The sequence below is a fragment of the Pseudochaenichthys georgianus genome, chromosome 9 (genome assembly GCF_902827115.2).
Source record: "Pseudochaenichthys georgianus chromosome 9, fPseGeo1.2, whole genome shotgun sequence".
Classification (NCBI taxonomy): domain Eukaryota; kingdom Metazoa; phylum Chordata; class Actinopteri; order Perciformes; family Channichthyidae; genus Pseudochaenichthys; species Pseudochaenichthys georgianus.
Genome location: NC_047511.1, coordinates 40,088,295 through 40,109,274, shown reverse-complemented (window position 1 = coordinate 40,109,274; position 20,980 = coordinate 40,088,295). Strand labels below are relative to the sequence as shown.

The 20,980-nt window shown below is 40.7% G+C and overlaps 1 protein-coding gene across 2 annotated transcripts; it reads left to right on the top strand.

The window, feature by feature from the left end:
- The first annotated feature begins 5,495 nt into the window (after positions 1–5,495).
- Positions 5,496–20,040, top strand: slc25a37 (solute carrier family 25 member 37). Of its 2 annotated transcripts, none has more exons than XM_034091226.2 (4): positions 5,496–5,809; positions 13,700–13,928; positions 14,239–14,295; positions 17,040–20,040. In XM_034091226.2, exons 1-4 carry the CDS (start codon positions 5,612–5,614, stop codon positions 17,570–17,572), a joined length of 1,017 nt encoding a protein of 338 aa, XP_033947117.1. In that variant the 5' UTR covers positions 5,496–5,611; the 3' UTR covers positions 17,573–20,040. The 2 variants fall into 2 exon arrangements, with proteins under 2 accessions (XP_033947117.1, XP_033947118.2); XM_034091227.2 differs by lacking the exon at positions 5,496–5,809 and adding an exon at positions 6,882–6,968.
- The last annotated feature ends 940 nt before the right edge of the window (positions 20,041–20,980 follow it).

Here is a 20,980-nt window from a genome sequence, read left to right as displayed (position 1 = left end):
TCCGGCCCTCGACTAGTACTCATTTCTTTTATTTTGGCCCACTGTGTATTTGAGTTTGACACCCCTGCTTTAGATCATAATAAAAATCACACTTTAAACACTAAGTTAGGATTTATTTTTATGTTTGTATTAATTGGACAAAAAAGATTGTTATATTAATTACTTGACATTTTCTTAACATTGTGTATTTGTGCTTACATTTGATATGCACTACAACTTCCTATCATTTCCTAATAATAATATTTTTTTTCCGAGACACATATATGTATGATTAAATATATTGAAAAAACAGTACACATGCCCAAAGTCTAAATATGTATAATAAGAACAATGTTCTTTTTAGCCAAATCAAATAAATATATGTATTTTTCTAATAAAGCATATTGAGTAATGGGGAGGCCGGCAGAAAGTATAGGTTTCAGAAAGCTCAAGTCACAGATAGCATTAAAGTCTCGAAAGGAGTTAATCCCCGACTAAATCTGTTGATATGATGTTGCACAAAACGAACACTGGTGCATACCTCTTTTAAACCCTGAGGAAAGGTCACACCTTGATTGGCCAAGAGGGGAAAGTGCATCACTAATTTCCCACCAGTCCCAACCCCCTTGCACAACAGCATACAACTAAAGAGGAGTGTGACATTTAGCTAAAATACATTTGAGAAAACGTCAATAAAAAATACTTAAAGGTCCCCTATTATGCAAAATCCACCTTTTCTACATCACCATGTCTCTGTGTAAAGAGATTTTCTCTCTTTTGGTCCTGATCCATTTCTATAAAAACCTGTCTGAAAACAAGCTGATCAGATTTTGGCCACTTTGTGATGTCATAACGATTTTTTTCGCTTGAGTAACCATTAGCCAATCACCAACCAAGGTACCCCCCCCCCCCCCTTCTCACCTGAATCTCCTCCTAGAGCACCATTGTGGTCTTTGTAACCAAATCTCTCTCAGAGGGACGTGGGGAGGGGCTCCTTATTTTCATCTGAAGTAACAGACAGAGAATCAGCACTTTGGAAACAGGGCTGAAACAGAGGGGATTATGGGTAATGCTGCAATGATCTGTTTGGTGTTTGGAGCCAAACACTTCAGAGACATGTTTTGTACATATCTGAGAGCTATAATATATTAATGAAAAAGTATAATAGGGGACTTTTAATGCTTCTCTCTGACTAGAGTTTCCCTATTGGACAAGTGAACAGGACTCTATCTTGCGCTTCGAGATTTGTAAGCGCTTCGAGATTTGTCTTGGCAGATGAGAAGGGCTATATAAATTAAATTGTATTATTATTATCTGCAGTGGCGGTTCTAGACCAATTTGACTGGGGGGGCCACTGGGGGGCCAGTTATTTTCTGAGGGGGGCACAATAAATGCAGGACGAAAAAGAGAACTAGACGGTATGAAGTAATAGCGCATAAGAAAACAATGCAATACAGTTATTGGTATTTGTTTCCGTACACTTATTTATTTCAGATATATCTTATAGTTATTACTGTTAGCTTCAGCTTTAGTTATAGTGCAATGTTTGCACTAACACCATATTTATATAAAAATAAAGGCAATGAACAGTTACATCTCTACTTTACATCTACAATTACACGGATACAATAGTTTAAATCACCTTCAATTATTGTGGTAGTTTCTCGAAACGTAGGTTTCAATCAGTCTTTCTTGGATGCAACAGCCTCTGATGATCCGAGATGAAAAGTGTAAAGTGAGTGCACCGCTCTAATGGGTCCTGAGTGCACCGCTCTAATGGGTCCGACTAGAATGACGAATAACGTTAGTTCCGCCTATTCCGTCATTCAATAAATCGTGTAATAAATCATACATTTTTCATTTTTTTCACTTTTCATTTTTAGGGGGGCCACAGGGGGGGTCAGAGGTCAGTGTTAGGGGCCCCCCCTAGAACCGCCCCTGATTATCTGTAATAAAACATGCTCTGACGGGTGGCTCTTTAAGATGCAGGCTCCTATACTGCTGAGTCACTGATGTGTAACACAGTTATCCGACACACCCACAGCGACACTGCAGTAGGCTCAGGTTTCAATGGTGAGTTAACCAGGATATATAAAACATTTAGTCAACAGACAGGAAATACTACTTCTAATAGTAACAATACTTATATTACTGTTTTTATTTCTTTAAAAGCGTCAACTGGAGAAATCAAAGGCTCCTATTAGGTTGTGGTTGAATCTGCTGATATCTTCAACAAAAACTAGCATCTTGTTGATGGTAAAGTTGAAATGTAAACTATTGGCCTGTAACAAGAAACCGGACGGCACAGCAAGGAAATCCTCAGTATAAATTATTAAGAATAAGAGATGTGATGAGAACGTTGTACAGACATTTATTCAGCCACTTTAAGATAATTCGTTTTTAACAAGCTATTTGAAACAGAAAATGTAATTAACTTTCACCTTTGCAGCAGCATTATGTACATGATCAACGGTGTCAAAAGCTTTGGATAGGTCAACAAGTTTAAAAATGTAATGATAATGTTATTTTACGGAGCTGAAACTTAGAAACAGAAGTGAACCCCTTGTTCCCTTTTCCTTATTTGTTCACATGGCGTGTAGGGACGATCAGTATGTTGAATTAAGTAGGGTTACAAGTGAGTGGGTGTTGTGACGTGGTTGTTGCATAAGCTCACTTATTATTTTTAACTTTTTCTTAATATTTATTTTCCATGACTACTGTAGAGTCAATTGTCCAGAGAATGAATGTGGATTATAACCTTTCCCCAAAACAAGAGGCAAATGTTAGTGGGTGTTACTGAGTCATGTTAGGCAGTGGAAAAGGTTTATTTTTAACTGTTCAGATATTTCACACCAAGTGGTTTCAAAAAGTCCTTTTGGATAATCCTTAAAAATAATAATCTCTTAACCATTATTGGATTACCCTTCCAAAAAATACAGGTTGCTTGAACAAATGACCAGACCACAGTAGTTAACCTTTAACCATTGATTAGAAACGTTATATGGTGCTGCATTCCTTAACCCTTGTGTTATGTTCACATTTCGCACCCTTTGGTAATGTTCGAGTCAAATTGACCCGGGACATATTTCAGGGTTTAAAAAAAATACAGAACTAATTTCAACATGCACAATTCCTTATATATATTGTCTTTAACTCATTCCCCAAAAATATAAATGAAATATATGATTATTTTTTGAAAATACTCTTTGCTAGATCAAATTTAACAATGGAAGTGTCCATCGTTTTTTGTGATAACAATTTAATTTATGTTTATATTTATGTAAAAATGCACTGTAATAAAAACTAAGTTTACATTTTGCTCATGCTTTTCTAGGACTAATGTAAATGAAACATTTTTTCATTAATGTTTATTATTTTTAATCTGTCATATAATAATCAAAGCTCTGAAGGAAATAAAGCAATTTAGCAGCAATTGGAACACAAGAACAACACATCCAAAAGTATTTGGCTGTGAAATATAGAGAGAATGAAACATCCATATAAATGACATAGAACAGATATAAACACAAAGCAAATAAAAACAATTAACTGACACTATTCATAAAATACAGTATATCCGAAAAATATATTGATGAAGTGACGCTGCAGAACATCATGTGAGTCAATGGGCAGGTCCGTTTAGGAAACACATGATGTACAGAACTTCTTCGTGTGTATAGCACAGATGTACTTGTTGCAGTTGCTGCATGTAGTCTCTTGGAGTCCTTTGAGGGTCCACAGACCTCACAGCTGGCTGTGGGGGTCTTCCAGAAGCTGACTGTGGAGATCTTCTTGCGGCTGGCTGTGGGGGTCTTCCAGCAGCTGGCTATGAGTCAAGTTCATCTTCCAATTTGCTGTCAAATTCTGAGTTTACCTCCACATTATCCTCATCTTCAGAAATGTCTTCCTGTTCCACTTCACCGTGTTCTTCTAATGCATTCCACTCACTCTCATCCATTATTAGCTCCAAGGCTCTGGGCAGAATATCTTTTGGCCATTTTGTTGGTAGATAATTGTAGTTCTGCACTACACTGATACTATGGTTATGTCTCTGTTTAGTCCCTCCTCCGGCGTGCAGGTGCGAGGGGGACAGTGCGAGAAAATGTAAAATGTTTATACATTTCTGGAAGATCTAAAATGTTTATAATGTTCTAGGATAGTTTTGTGTACAAACTACAAAGGGTAAAGATCAAGGGAAAACAGGATCAAACAGCTTCTCTATGCATACAATTTTGTGTGTGTGTGTGTGTGTGTGTGTGTGTGTGTGTGTGTGTGTGTGTGTGTGTGTGTGTCTTTAGTTTGTGTGTTTCTGTGTGTTTTTCTCTGTCTGTCTGTCCTGGTATTGTATCCGGGTCAGATTGACCCGAACCTCTTATGAAGGACATAAATGCGGGTGGGCATTTTTTCATAAGTGGAACAAAATTAAAACAATTCCACATGTCCTTCACAATAAATAAGCCCCGGCCATTGAGTTTCAGGTTGAACGAAAATATTCTTATTTATTTTTTTATTCATTGAAAATGGAAATCGGGTCAATTTCACCCGAACACCACACAAGGGTTAAAACGTGAAGATTAGTTGCAAGCAACAACAACAACAACAACAACAACAACAACAACAACAACAACAACAACAACAACAACAAACTACTATGCAATTCAAGTGACCAGACAAATAACAACTAATATAAATATATTTAAAAGTAAGATTTCTGTCATGTCTGGTCCTTTTTGGAGGATATACTTTACCCCAGTGCTGGAAACTAACTCTAAAATGTAATGTATGACTTTTTGCCCCCAAAATGTATTTGCGCAGCTTTAGTTAAGTTGCATGTTTTTCAGATTTTATTTGTTATAAGATCAGTTAATAAAATTGGATGCACTGTTCTTGATAACATAATCAGACAATACACATTACAATAGTTGTTAGAATGTAATTAATCTCGACCAACCAAAATATTAAAACCAGGTTAAAATGTTAATGAATCAGCAACACAAATCCAATTTAGCCTTTTAAACTTAATTAATAAAGCTAGAGTACTTAGCCTATAGTAATATTTGGTGACAAACCCTCTCTTCTCTTAATTGTTTGAAACATTGAAGCACGTGTAGGCTACTTGAAATACAATACTGTAAAGTGGGTCATTGCTAGGCTACTTACTTAACTTGCCTGGCGATCTGAATATTTACATATAGTTTTTACTAGCAGTCATAACTATTGCCTATTCAATTGAGGATCCGTCCTTATGAGTAAGGGGAGTTGCAGGTCATCTATAGTGAAAACAAACTGCCTGATAAGGGGACCAAACCTATTTATCTATTCAAGCAACACTATGAGATTAACACTTAACAAACCCATTCAAAAACAGAGACAAGCAGGGATGCACAGCAGCACAGTGAAGTGTCAGAGGAATCCACCACGGGAAGTTTTAATTGGACGCCTCGAACCAAGAGCCCGCCCATATCCTACATCTGATTGGTCCATAATAATCTTAGCCACGCCTCCGATTTGGGAACGTCTCACCGGCGCTGGAACTCCACTAAGTAGCGATGATGTTGTGGTTATCCATGCTGCCGACTGCTCTCTGAGTGTTATCTTGTGGAGAATACGGACGGGGGAGATCTCTCCACGCATGGAGTTGAGCTCGGACCCGGTGGTGGCAGCTCTGGACATGTCGCAGGTCAAAAGCAAAGAGGACGATGAGCCTTTTGATAGTGACGGGGACTACGAGAGCTTGCCACCTCATGTCTCAGTGGCGACCCACATGACAGCAGGAGCCGTGGCGGGCATCCTGGAGCACACGGTGATGTACCCTGTGGACTCTGTCAAGGTAAGCTACACACACAGCTAATCACATGTGTTTTGCTTTTACAACTACTAGCTACAAAGGGCTGCTAATTGACAACATGCTATCGGTTGCTAACCAGCGTTAGCAACCATATGCCCATCCTTAGTTAGCCTTAGCTAATATAAGCACGCCTGCATGCTTGCTTCAACTGAACAACCTAGTTGAGCAGGCTAGCATGAATTAAATGGAAATAAAATGTGCCAAACCTAGCAGTTTTACTAGCCGTCTTTCTGGGTGTAACTTTGCTAACATAATTAATGTGTCACATTTAAGCATGTCTGACACACATTTCTTCTTATTTTAAGCATGAGCTCGTTTTTCTGTGTATGGTGTAAACGGGTTAACATGTTCGTTACCCAGACTTGCCCCTATTACTCTTACGTAGTAGGGTAAGTGAAGGTCAAGTAACTGACTCGGCTGTAAAACATGTCAGACTGCCTTAACATTCAAACCACATATGACCTCGAGATATCTACAATCTAAAAAGGTAAACACTGACCTTTACAATGTTGCTATTGCTAAACCCCTCAATTGCTGTTTCAAAGTATACTTCTGTGGCAACTCATATATTCATTGACCAGTAAACATAAGTCAACTGCCTCACTGTTGAAGTCCCCATTATTAGAAGATAAAATCTACATTATAAATGGTCTCAATAGCTTTTCTATTATGATCAAGACATTTGTTTTGCCTTTTGGATGAGATTGAGTTTCATTAGTGCAACACAATGCAGTATAGTATCCAACCAAGTACTACAAACAGAGGCAGAGTGAATATACAGTACATCTATAATAATAACAATAGATTTAATTTGTTAGCGCTTTTACAGGTGCTCAAAGACGCTTTAAATAATATAGTGAAGAGAAAATAAAATAAAGGAACAACAAATAAATATAAAGTTAAAGTCAAATAATACAAAAACAATCACACATTAAAAGCCAGATTGAAGAGGTGAGTGTTTTGAAGGTGGTGAGGTCGGTGCAGTCTCTGATGGGTTGTGGGAGTGAGTTCCAGAGGGAGGGGGCAGCGACGGAGAAGGCTCTGTCCCCCCAGGTCCGGTGATTGATGCGGGTGGGGATGGATAGGAGGTTGGCTTCTGATGAGCGGAGGCAGCGGGAAGGTGGTGCAGCAGGTCTGTGAGGTAGGGGGGGGGGGGGGCTGATTGTTGAGGGCTTTGTAAGTAATGAGGAGGACTTTGAAGTTGATTCTTTGACGGACCCCCGTCCGTCAAAGAATCAAGTTCAAAGTCCTGTGGAGACCAGTGGAGGTTCTGGAGGACGGGAGCGGGTGTGGGTGAGGAGGCGGGCAGCAGAGTTCTGGATATGTTGGAGTTTATTGAGGAGGTTGGATAAAATAAATGTAAATAATAAATGAATGAATGCCGTTGTCGTGTATAATAACATTGTACATTTAGAAAAAGTGCAGTCTTAGTGATTAGGCTTTTTGTTCTTGTTGGAGAACTAATTTGATTCCAGTAATTTCTCAATCCCAAATATTAACTGGTTACATTTTTATGAAATGTGGGGAAAACCTGACTAAACCACTAATTGAGAAATAATTAACAAGAATAATAAAAAATGGAAATACAACTAATGCCCAGTATGAACAACATTTCATTATAGTTGTATTGTTTTCTTAAAAATGAAACAGAAACTCCTTCTAACTTCAGCTCTGTGTGAACTGGGTGTGTTCATTGAATGCTATTGTTCAAGTTTGTGTAACTGAATTAGATGTTAGACTAGTTTTAAGCTTGTTAAAAATTAGCAAAGTAAACTGTTGGTTTGAATGTGAACTTTGCTCCTACAATCCTCTTCTTCTGCTCAGCCCCTGTTTCCTAACGATTAGCTTGATGTGGCACGGAAAACTTCATTAACATAATGAAAGAAAAAAGAGAGAGAGATGATATTCTCTTTGTTTCAGTGTCAAAGTCTTTCCAAATTAACCCATGTGCCTATTACTCAAACCACTGCGGCTATTTCCTCTTAAAGTTTCTAAGTTTAGACAAGCGCCTTCCAGCTGAAGGTACTCATTCAGTTTGATCAGTGCATGTCTGGAGTTGACAAATAACCTGTTTTGCAATTTCCGTGTATTAAAGCTGATGAATAATTAAGAATGGTTCCTATTTTCCATTATTTTGTCAGCTGCAATGTAGTGTAGAAAAGACCTTGCATAAAAGGCATAACGAGTCCTCAATGCGTTTATTTCCAGTCTGTGTTTCATTAATGAATGAATTGATGTTTCACATAGGAGACAGTAAGAGAACTGGACGATATATTGATACTATATCCATCTTGTTATTTGAGATTAAGACAAGATGTGTCATTTAGGATATTTGGACGTTGAACAATAGCATGTTGTCTTTTTCCTGGTTGTAAAGGTTGAATTACAGTCAAGTGAGGAAATATCCTGAGCTTACTCGTTTTTACCGTTACCCACTCGATAAACCCATTTCTGATGGTAAATGATCACAATCTTATTGGGTAATAAATCGAATGGTCAGGTCTACACTATCGTCACAATATCAATATCGAGGTATGCCAGCTCTAACTTGAGTTTAGCCCAATGACTGGTTTTAATAAGACCGGGTCATCAGTGGATAGTGCTAACAATCCACTGAACCTGTCACCTCTCAGTGAAAAAGGAGATGCAGCGACAGGGAGTGTCGATGAAAGGAGGGGATCTTATCGTTGCTGTGCACATTGGGAATCCGCCTCTCTCAGTGAAGGGTGTGTGTACGCAGTAACTCTTCAGCAGTGTTGATTAGGAAACCACCATAAGGACAGGACTGCTGAAGATGTGCTATGTAGTGGATGGGAGTGTCCTTTTGTAGGTATGCTTCAATGGTTCTGTTATCACTGTCCAACTGTGGGCCAACATATTCATGCAGAAAGAGCACAAGGGATTCTTTTGAGAGCCTAATGAAAACATAATCTGCATCATTCTTCTGAAGTTAGTCCTGTGGCCTGTACTACGAAGTAGTATTTGCGGTTAGCGAGCTAACTTCAGGGTTAACTCTGGGTTTCCGGTCCTACGACGCTGGTTCTCTTCTTACCGGTGTAGATCTCCATGGTAACTTATGCTGAACACTAGGGATGTCCCGATCACCTTTTTTTGCTCCTGATCCGATTCCGATCATTTGATTTTGACAATCTGCCGATACCGATTTTTTCCGATCTTTATGCAATGCATTAAGAGAAAAAAAAGGTAACAGATAACGGCTGGTCATCCAACGCGATGAATTCAGCTATCTTGGCTGTTATTTTTTTGGCCTTTTCACTGTTCTGGGGCAGTTTCTCTTTCCTTTTAAAAGTGTCGGTTGTTTCAGTGCCGATACCTGAGTGGCCGCTGTGTACTCGTCGTGTTGTTGTTGTTGGTGTTTGTTTCTCAGGTAGTGTATTAGATTGGTCGTGTTGAACGTAGCTCTGTTCTTTCCACCATGCGGAACCTCCGCCTTGCAAACATTGCATCTGGCTGTTACACTGCCTTCGCTTTCAATTTCATAATACTTCCAAACTCCTGACATTTTCTCTGTCCCGACTCCCGAGTCACCAGCTGAACGTAGCCTCTCGTTAGCTTACTGCTACTATTAGACACTGCGCCCACTCTGTTGCCAGATTTCAGAGAAATAAGCAACCAGGTCTATGAAAACAAGCCCAAAGAAAGCAACACATACATGATGTTGTGTCATTTTAAACCAAAACTAAATCCTCAGGATGACTTTAAGACGTGAACATGGTCATTTTTGTTTTGTAACATTAAATAAATTAAAAAAAAAAAATCGAAAAAAAAAAAAAATCACGATCCCCGATTTTGTTCTCCCGATCCCCGATTTTTGGAAAATCACGTGATCGGCTCCGATCACGTGATCGGATCGGGACATCTCTACTGAACACCAAACCTGCTCCGGAGATCAACTCAGTGAAAGCACCGCCTGCTGACCAATCAGAGCTCAGTGTGCGGAGTTTAAAGCTATCAAGTAATATTACAGGAAAAAAGGATATACAGTTTAAACTGCCGTATGCACAAACACATTAGGTTGGCGAAACACTAGAGTCAAATGTAATTTAAAGTCAGGTCCACTCATGTTTTAGATGGGGCAGTAATATCAGAATTTGTTAATGTATGCATCAAACACTGTCGGTTTTTTTTTTTTAACCAGCTGTTCTGTATTCACCTTGCAGGTGAAACTATGTTGTGGCTGGTATCCTGGATAAGGTGTTTAAGTCATGGATGTTTAAAGTTTAACTTCTTCATATTTGCTAACTCCGCCCCTTTCATGTGAACATGCTCTCAGCCGGACAAAGAAACCCTGGCTTGAGTTGATAACAGCGTCGTAGAACCGCTTAGCGAGATCACGTTTGTTAGGGTTAGTTAAGCCAGATAACTCAAACATATCCGGGGTATGTTGAATTGATTCGTAGTACAGGGCACAGGACTATTTTTTTTTAAAGTTCTCTCTCAGTTCCTTAGTCTTATTTTAGACCACTTACACCCAAGTTTGAATACTTGCTTATTGAATGATGTAAGCTAAGCATTTTTTGGAATCTTCAGCTTTTTTTCCTATGCATTCTTGGTTGTTTTTACCCCAACAGTCATTATTAGCATGGGCTGTATTCGGAAAATAATATAAGATTGGACGTACAGAAGATATAGGATGCATTTGACACAATTTAAAACAATTTATCACCGGTTTTCATTTCCATAATCATGTCAGCCAAATATTTTATTTTTAATACATATTTAATAAATGTAATTGTCAGTGTCAATGCAAGGAGCACCATGATTGTTCTGTAAGGAGGCAAAGAGTGGTAGTGTTAGCTTTTTTAAAACCATAATTAAAAGATTTTTTTCTAATCAGTAACACATTTAGATGTTCACTTAACCATTGGTTCATGTCTATAAACGTTGACTTCAAGCTTAGGTCTTGGTTCTAAGACAACGTACGTACTCATTCTTATTATTATTGTCTAAACAAGATATTTTATTTATCATAAGGCATTGAGTAGTTCATAATAAAAAAGAGCTCTGATCTGGAATACAGTTGGAACTATTCGTGGTTTACTTTGTACCCACTCAGTGAAAAATACCCTTGAGATAATTTCTAGATCAACTGATTTTGCAGCTATTCATTGGCCTTAATGTCCAGTTTGTCTTCAACAGAACAATGTGATTTAAACCTAAACTGTGCTACCAAGATCTGCGTGCCCCAAATTCCCAAATCTGTATCAAGCGGAAATGTAATTGATATTTTATTGTTGAGCCAAAGGAAGGAAACACATGGGGACATGCTGAGGAAAATAGACGTGGCCTATCTCCTGAGCCAGCCCCAGATATGTTAATATAATAAAAACATGCTTTGTGGTTTCCACATGACTTGGCATGGTTGGGGGGAAACAAAGAGCTGCCCCGGCCTCCTCCAGCAGCAGCTTCAGGAGAGACACGCATCTCTCAGTCAGGACCTCACTGCTGCCAAGTACTCTTACTGTCAGGAAAATGTGGCAGGGAACAATACACAAATAAATCATCATTTGACATACAACAGGTACTCGCCTAAAACCACAGAGGCACATTCATTCAGAGCCTCAGGTTTAGTATGTTTGCAAATCATTAAAGAGGCCCTACTTTTTGGGGTTTCCCTTTCCCTTTTTGTGCATGAAATAAGTCAGCAAAGGCTAAAATCCCAACATTTATGCGGCTTTCAGCCATTACGGCGCTCATAACAACGGGGAACTGCGTCGGGTCGATGATCGTGTTGCTTTTAATCACACGAAGCCAGAATAAATTGAATAACGACTTCTCCAACCTCCAGAGTGCCGTGGTTCATTGTTTATTAATGTGTTTCTGCAGCATTTACCGACCGCTGCAGTGCTGGCTGCTCTTCCACGGGAGTTTATTCTCCCGTTAGCTCCCGGTTAGCTCACACTGCAGCGGCCGCTCTAAAGTATTCACTGTCCGACTCACACAAGCAGCCGATGCATATCCCCAGTTCCCCTTAGCCTAAGTGAATGTGTGTCAGTCTGAATTGACACTGTTTGGTATCACAACGCTGTTATGAAAGTTTCTCTGGTATCAAACGGGTGATGTTAGCATAGCAACCGAAGATAAACTGACTACTTGCATCCGATAGCTGCAATAATACAAGACAACACGTCTGCCTCTCTCCACAATGATCGATAACAGTGAACGGATGGTCAAAGTAAGGTACAAATAAACAGAATCACACGAAGCCTGGTTAGTGTTGCCTGACTTTATAAAGTGTGTTTATAAGCACTACTGCTTGCTTGTAGACAGGCATAACAGTCGACCCATGTTCAGGGGAGGTGGGTTTAGTTTCCTGCACGCCTCGACGTAAGAGAGACGTAAGCGACGTCGCCTCTTAGCTCCAAAGCTCTTGCCTCTAGACCGATTTTGGAGCTGGAAGTGAACCGGATTCCGGAGCTAAGAGCCGGCGCCGCTGCGGTGTGAACAGGAAAAACCGGCACTTTTCAGGCTCCAGCTCCGAGCCAGAGCTGAAAAAGCGCTGGTGTGAAAGGGGTATTAGAGGGAGTTTCGGTCCCAAACCAGAAAACTGCTGCAACACGGGCAGTATGAGGAAAAATAAAGACCTTTTTGAACATTAAAGGGGACCTATCATGCAAAATGCACTTTTTGATGTCTTTTATACATAAATATGTGTCCCCGGTGTGTCAGGGAACTCACGCAGCGTCAGAAAATAAAACCCTCTCTCTTGTCCTCCATACCCAAATCTCTAAAAACGGGGCTACAACGGAGCTGACCCCGATTTGCGTCCGATATGACGTAATATCGGAAATGTAGGCTGGCTTTACCCACGGCCCTATCAGAAACAATGCCCGACTGTTTTGGACGTAATATGGTCGGTGCATGTTTACATTAGCATCGCTAACACTCAGAGCTAACCTGAGAGAGCATGGTGTGAATAAGCAGGAAATAAAAAGGAACTCACCTTGTGGTGTATAACCGGCAAGAGAGAAAGCCTTTGAGCTCCATACTGTTTCAGAGATAATCCTTGATAATCCATGATATGGCGTTTCATCACAGCAGTATTTAGTTTAGACCAGGGGTGTCAAACTCAATTTAATCGCGGGCCACATCAGCATTAGGGTTGCACTCAAAGGGCCGGTTGTAACTTTAAGACTATATAAAAATACATATATATATATATATATAAAATAATGTATTATATTACATCATTGCCTCTGCATTGGATTATTATCCGATAGGGTAATAACTTCACAATTAACTACGTCTGAAAGCAGAAGTCTGGGGCAATTGCAAGTCTCTTCAGTGAGAATGTCACAAAATGATTTAAAAAGAAAAGCCACATTCTGGAAAAAAGTGACATTTATAAAAAAGTCAAATTCTGAGAAAAAAGTCTAATTTGAGATGCATTGTGGGACATGTAGTTTATGGAGAACGTGCTTCTGTAAATCGCCATGTAACCGTATAATAAACATAATATTCTTTGCACGCTCTTGTGGGGCCACAGAAAATGAAGTCACGGCCGGATTTGGCCCCCGGGCCTTGAGTTTGACACCCCTGGTTTAGACGGTATCTGCCGGTAGCATCTCCTGCATGAGCTCAGTCCCCCTTTTTTTAGCTTTATACATAAAATCAGCACTTTTGAAACAGGAAGTGAAATAGAGGAATATGAGGCATGGCTAGAATGGGTGATCTGTTTGGTATTTTGAGCAAAACACTTCATAGACATTTTTATATTTCTGAGACCTATGCTATTGCCTATAGCATGATAGGTGACCTTTACAGCAAGTAAACGCGTCACAGTAGAGACACAAAATACAACTATGAACCTGAAAATGAGTCGCAATGTTTAAAATATCCCTCTTTCTTCAGACACGGATGCAGAGCCTGCAGCCGTCGCCAAACGCACAGTACAAGGGTGTGTATCAGGCTCTGAAGAGGATCATCCAGACAGAGGGGGTCCTCCGACCGCTGAGGGGCCTCAACATCACCATGATCGGAGCGGGGCCCGCACATGCCATCTACTTCGCCTGCTATGAGCGGGTCAAACGCTCACTCAGTGACGTCATGCAGAGCGAAGGCAACAGCCACTTGGCAAATGGTAAATGTTCCCACGTTTCAACATCAATATCTTGATATTCGGACTGACTGCTTTCACACTGAGCTAAGTAACAACGAGGAGGGTTGTGGGATAAGTCATTATATCCTGTTTACAACGGAGAGGATAAAGTCATCCAAATATGAAACATGCTATCTGGGATGTGCTAGTACCAACCTTTCTTTCATGCATTCAAACAGCTCTATAATTCACTTGCACTGAATAAAGGCTCACATTTGTAAAAAATGTACTTGATGTTAAAACGCTTGAAACCAAAGTCATTCATTTCGACAATGTGTGTTTGTTTCACCAGGTTTGGCAGGTAGTGTGGCCACTGTTCTCCACGACGCCGTCATGAACCCAGCTGAAGGTAAGATAAAGGGTTACTCTATAGGTCTATGTGGTGCACGATTATGTTTTGATAACATTTCGATTAATGTCGCAGCCCGAATGTAAATACTAAATGCATTAGAAACATTCAAATATAAGTCACCTTCTAGTATTACAACTTTTTTAGTTTTTGGTCGAAACAAAGAGCTTATTTATCTTTTTAAAAGCCTAGCTGTTAAATTGCATATGGGAAATAATATTAAAGGTCACCTATTATGCAAAATCCCCTTTTTCATATCTTGTATACATAAGCACTTTGAGCACCAGGAAAAGCGCTTTATAAATGTAATGTATTATTATTATTATTAGGGCCGGGACTCGATTAAAAAAATTAATCTAATTAATTAGAGGCTTTGTAATTAATTAATCGAAATTAATCGCATTTTTAATCATATGTTAATGTTTGTAATGTTAACTACTGTAAGTTGGTCGAACGAATGCCTCCTCATCCGGAAGCTGACCGAGCAGACCCGAGCAGCAGTCGAGAGGAGCCGAGCGCACCCGCGAAGCACACGTCAGAGTTCCCGTTAGCCGGCAAATCTAAATATCTTCGGTCAAAATCATTTCCCTTTAGAGCAATACCGCTTCAGTTGCGCCACTTATGTGACAGACAAGAAAAGTATGAGACAGACAAGAAGAGTCAACTCTAATGTCTAACACGTAATGTGGAGAAAGAGATGTCCTGTATGGGTTGATTGTGCGTTGATCTGTTGGTAATGCCTCGGGGTTCCGGTGGGCATGTAAACAAATGCATAATGCTGCGCTATACTTTGTGGCCTCATCCGGTTGCATAGCGACACTTATATTGTTTAGGTGTCTTTTAATAAGCAGGTAGTCATATCATTAGCTAGAACTAGCTGCATCTGATCGATATGGACATAAACGCGAGTGAAGTCTAATCTGACGGGAGAGAGAGATCAGCTGCTGCTGACGAGTCGAGACTCGACACGCAGCTCTGCATGACCACATGCAGCGGTGAGCGGACAAAACACACACTTCAGGTTAGAATATCACACGTAGCTATTTTAATTACCTCTCAAACTACCTAAACTAGTTATAGATATGTTTAGTTTTACTGTCGGGTCACTCATTACTGGATCCGCGAGCTGCATGATACTGGCATGATAGATTGCCCGATCGGGCACCCAGCAGGTGAGGCTTCATTGCCCGAGCTAAATGCTAGACGGCCCCGGGCCATCGGGCAGTCCTTAATGTCGAGCCCTAATCCAGTGAGCCAGGGAGTTGGTTATTTTCTCAGACGTGGATTTACTTATCCTGGCCCTGAAACCAGTCATCTGGTTGAGTGTGGGTTGGGTCAGGGTGTGGTTCCTAACGTCCACGCTAGCTGCTACATGCTTTGCATTTAGGTGATACTTTAGGCTTGATGTGCTGCGGTGATATGCAAATTCTTTTTTGCATAATTTGCACACAACCGTGCTCTTGTCGACGCTTCCATCCGTCCGTTTTTTTAACGCCACTAATTATTTTAATGTGCGATTAACGCATGTGTATTTGTCCTCGGCACGCCCCGTAGTTTCAGAGCCCAAAGGCTTGACGTTGTTGTTGTTAGTTGGATGGTGGGAGAGGGGGGGGGGGGTGCTAGTGAACTGTCAACGGGGGGAAAGCCTCGCTGCGGGGAAACGGCGTACCTCTGTCGGTGCAACTTCGATGAGGTCGTTTAAAAACATAATAAAGTAAGGGCGGTGCCGGCCGCCAGCGAACCGAGCCGGCCGTCAACGGTACTTGACGACCGGCCGTTCTGTGGTTCTCCAGATTCTACAGACGGCCAGTCCGCGCCTGCTGACAGCCCCGCTCCTGCCGCTAGCTTGCGGCAGACCACGAAAGTTTGCCGGGGAGACGCCTGGACAACAACAGCGATAGCTAAATGGGGGGCTACAGCTTAACATTGTGGAGGACGAGGGGCTGCGTTGGATAATTCAGATCGCATCCAACGTGTCGATTGCACATCACAGCGCTTCAGAACTTCAGTCTCATGCTTTGGCTGAAGATGAAGGCAGAGGAGCGGCATTTAGCCGACAACTGTAAACAGGCTAGTCTGTTTGAGCAACTGGCTCAGTGCAAAGAAGTACACAGGGCTAGGAGAGAGTGGAGAGAGGTTCCAGGTTGTTGTGTTGAGAATATTCAGGAGAATATTTGTCATTGTTGCTATGATAATAAACAAACATTTGCATAAAGCATATTTGTCCACTCATATGTTGATAAGAGTATTAAAAACTTAGAACAAATAAAAATGGGCGATTAACTATGGACATCATGCGATTACATATTTTAATTGACTGACAGCCCTAATAAAAACCTGTCTGAAAATGAGCTGATCAGATTTTGGCCACTTTATGATTTTTTGTCTTGTGTAACCATTAGCCAATCAGCAACCAAGGTAACCCCCCCCCCCCCCCCCCCCCCCCCCCCCCCCTTATCATCTGAATCTCCTCCTAGAGCACCATTGAGTTCTTTCTAACCAAATGTCTCTCAGAGGGGCGTGGGGAGGGGCTCCTTATTTTCATCTGAAGTGACAGACAGAGAATCAGCACTTTGGAAACAGGGCTGAAACAGAGGGGATTATGGGTAATGCTGCCATGATCTGTTTGGTGTTTGGAGCCAATCAGAGACATGTTTGTATATATCTGAGACTGTGATATATTGATGAAACACAGAATAACAGGGGACCTTTAACACAAGTACTTTTGTCTCTCCATGGCTCAGTGGTGAAGCAGAGGATGCAAATGTACAACTCTCCGTATCGAGGGCTCTGGGACTGTGTTCAGACGGTGACTCGTAAGGAGGGACTGGGGGCTTTCTACCGCAGCTACAGCACGCAGCTCACCATGAACATCCCCTTCCAGGCCGTGCACTTCATGATCTACGAGCTGATGCAGGAGCAGCTGAACCCCCACAGACATTACCACCCCGGCAGTCACATCGTGTCGGGGGCCGCGGCGGGAGCCATCTCCGCAGCGATCACCACTCCGCTGGACGTTTGTAAAACTCTCCTGAACACTCAAGAGAACGTAGTGCTCAGCTCCGTTAACGTCAGCGGACAGTTGACGGGGATGGCTAACACCTTCAGGACAGTGTACCGCCTCGGGGGTCTGCCGGCCTTCTTTAAGGGGGCCCAAGCTCGGATTATATACCAGATGCCCTCCACTGCCATCGCCTGGTCGGTGTACGAGTTCTTCAAGTACTTCCTGACAAAGCAGCAGATGGAACATGAGGCAGGACCTCGATCTAGGAAATGAAGAAGACTCCAACCTGAAGCGAAATGAGCTCGCTGCGTGCTGTTCGAGGAAGGAACGCAAGATGTTGCCACACAGGGAAGTTGGCTGAAACTTGATCCCCTTATCGTCACTTGTCGAAGTCTAGGTGTCTTCAAAGTTAGGATATGCATCAGAGATGATGGATAAACATAGGAGAGTTCGTCTCGTTCCTCTTCCACTCCACAGACGCTCTGCTCTCTCTTCCACATGTAGAGAGCGTATAATTAAGTTGTCTTGAACGATGTTTGTAGTTTTTAATATTGGAACTTCTTATTTATTTAGTTTAGCTTGCAGAGGCTTGTGTTTTACGGATGCGGAAGAAACTCAACGCTGTTTGTTTGTTTTGTTTCACTGTGTATTTATTAACAAAAAACACGACTACACATTCCTCTTTTTCACCACGCGGCCAACGGAACAGTTGCGCTTTCCAAGTGCCTCGTGATTATGATTCTTTTTTTAAAAACCTTTTTGTCCTCTGTTTTATTTTTCTTGCTTTAAAGGTGGGGCAGGTAATTCACTTCAGAAACACTTTTTTTTATATTCCATGGAATGTTCTTAACATCCTGATAGCAATGAATACATTAAATGCTTTGACAATAAATACATAACAAAATGTCATCTGTAGAAGCCGTGGCGCTGTAAAAAGCACGACCAATCATCTGAGCCGGGCCGGCCAAACGGATTGGATGGCCTACCTGCCTGTCAGCCTTCCATCGGGGCACAAACTTATCTCGTGCCCTCATTGGTCATGTGCGCGTTCGTGTGTGTTGGAGGAGGGGCTCTATAAGGAAGTGGCAGATTTGTTCCGGTTGTGTATTTTCAAATTCTAGCGCACTCGAGCTGGTTTCTCCAAAATGACCTACCCCACCTTTAAGTTTCATCAAAGAAGCTAACTTTTCTTTCCTGAACCGGTCAAATCTGATCTTGCTAAACTGAATGCGGTGTTGGTTTCTTCCACATCAAAATATCAAATGCCGGTCTGCAGCTGTTCATTTTTTTGGTTACACTTTTATATGCTTTTAAGTGTTTTCATAAAAGCCGTAAAGGGCCATTTATTTGCCTTCATTTAAAGCAAACAATGCCTCTGATGTACGCACAATAACAGTGTAATTGAAAGAACCATACATGTTGCAGAAAGAAGGCAGCTTGTTTTATATATATATATTCATAAACAGGATTATATATTTGGAGGATGACTATTTTTCAGAAATGAGATAGTGTCTCTACTTTCACTTGCATTTGATCTGGTGTAATGTTTGGAATTTGTGTGTGTCATATTGACTTTAAGGTCATAGATTGTATATCAAATATTTTCAAAATATATCTTTGACTGAGTATAAAGTTCAGACTGTCTGTGATCCATAATGCAACATAATAACTGAACTGTGAGGCACTCTTTATCGCCTTGAGAAGAGTAACGGCTCCAATCCGCAGGCAGGCAACGCTGTTTCTTTTATTTCGCTCATCCTGTTGTGGTTTCACATTTCCTGTGTGCTCACCGGCTTCTCCAACTATTTCCCACTCAGAAGTCAAGACATTGATGTAAGCATCCAGATTCATTTGTCTTTAATCAAACGGGCTGTTCTTTCCTTTGGTGAAAGTTCATCGGATTCCCTCGGTCTCACAAACACTTTAGGAGCAGATTGCTAATATGTACATTAGTGTACTTATTAATATGCCAAAGACCTGCATTGTATTCTATGCATCTTATTTCCAACCCGTCTATATAATGATGTTTGCCTTCCTGCTTATGAATATTCATGCGAACCTAGTTCTGTGTAGAAATCCCTCCTCACTTGAACTTATTTAGCGGCTTATTTTCTGAATGTGTCAGAAATAGACGTCCTATAACCTCCTAAAGTACTTGAGAAAATGTGTTAAATGTTCAATATGTTTGAGAAATAACATGATTATGTGATTGTTATATAGACTGATAAAATACTTAATTTCAATATAATTGTGATCTCACATGAATGAATAATGTTTTCTCAATTGGCTTGAATATATAAGTGTATTAATTAGCATAGCTTCATGATGTTTTATTATAATATAAGTGAGTTCAGTAGGATTCACTAACACAAGTCTACTATAACGGGGAAAAAATGAATATCTGACTTAATTCCACAAAATTAACAATTGCATTCAGCTATGGTTGCACTCCCACCCTTTGTTGCAAAGTACTTTAAAAGTGTCAAAATGATGTTATTTTTCATAGATGCTCACATGTTAAAGGACACAGGAGAGATGATATTCTATATGGCTCATTCCATAATGTAAATAATTGTTTCGCTGATCACAAATGTTTGAAATGGGAGTCGGGGTGATTTATGAGAGAATGCCATCTCCAGAACACGAATGCTTGGAAGTGTGGGCATGCAATTAGGATTTCATTGTGACAATGCTGCTACAGTTTGTAACACTGGAGCTGAAATAAACATGCAAGTGAAGAAGGCTGTGTTTGTGTGGGTTTTGTTTAAAGGGGACCTATCATGCAAAATGCACTTTTTGATGTCTTTTATACATAAATATGTGTCCCCGGTGCGTCGGGGAACTCACGCAGCGTCTCTTTTCCTCCGTACCCAAATCTTTTAAAAACAGGGCTACAACGGAGCTGATCCAGATTTGCTATCGGAAACAATGCCCGACTGTTTTGGACGTAATATGGTCGGTGTTTACATTAGCATCGCTAACACTCAGAGCTAACCTGTACTGGAGAGCATGTGTGTGAAGAAGCAGGAAGTAAAAAGGAACTCACCTTGTGGTATAACCGGCAAGAGAGAAAGCCTTTGAGCTCCAGACTGTTTCAGAGAGGATCCTTGATAATCCATGATGTGGCGTTTCATCACGGCAGCATTTAGTTTAGACGGTAGCTGCCGGGTCCCGCATGAGCTCAGCCCCCTCCTTTTTTTATTTATCAATTTATTTTTATTTTTAAAGCTTTATACCCCAACTCAGCACTTTTGAAACAGGAAGTGAAACAGAGGGATATGAGGCATGGCTAGAATGGGTGATCTGTTTGGTATTTTGAGCAAAACACTTCATGGACATGTTTTTTATATATTTTTATATATCTGAGACCGATAATATTGCCTAAAAATAGCAAGAGCTTTAAATAAGAGCTTGCTTTGATAATCTATATTATGTCCTTTCTCACTCACTGGGGAAAATATTTGTTGGTTTTTATTCTTAGGGAAAAAATAATACAACCACCAAGCATTCAACACATCTAGTTAAAAATCACAACCTTTCCAATGCAACTAAATCATACCTTCCACTCACTACTGATGTGTCTCCACATATGCTCAATGCTCATATATTTTATATAGTTGTATTTGTATGTGTAATCAAGCGCTACTTGTCTGTTTTTTGGCAAATGATAAAGGCTCCTAT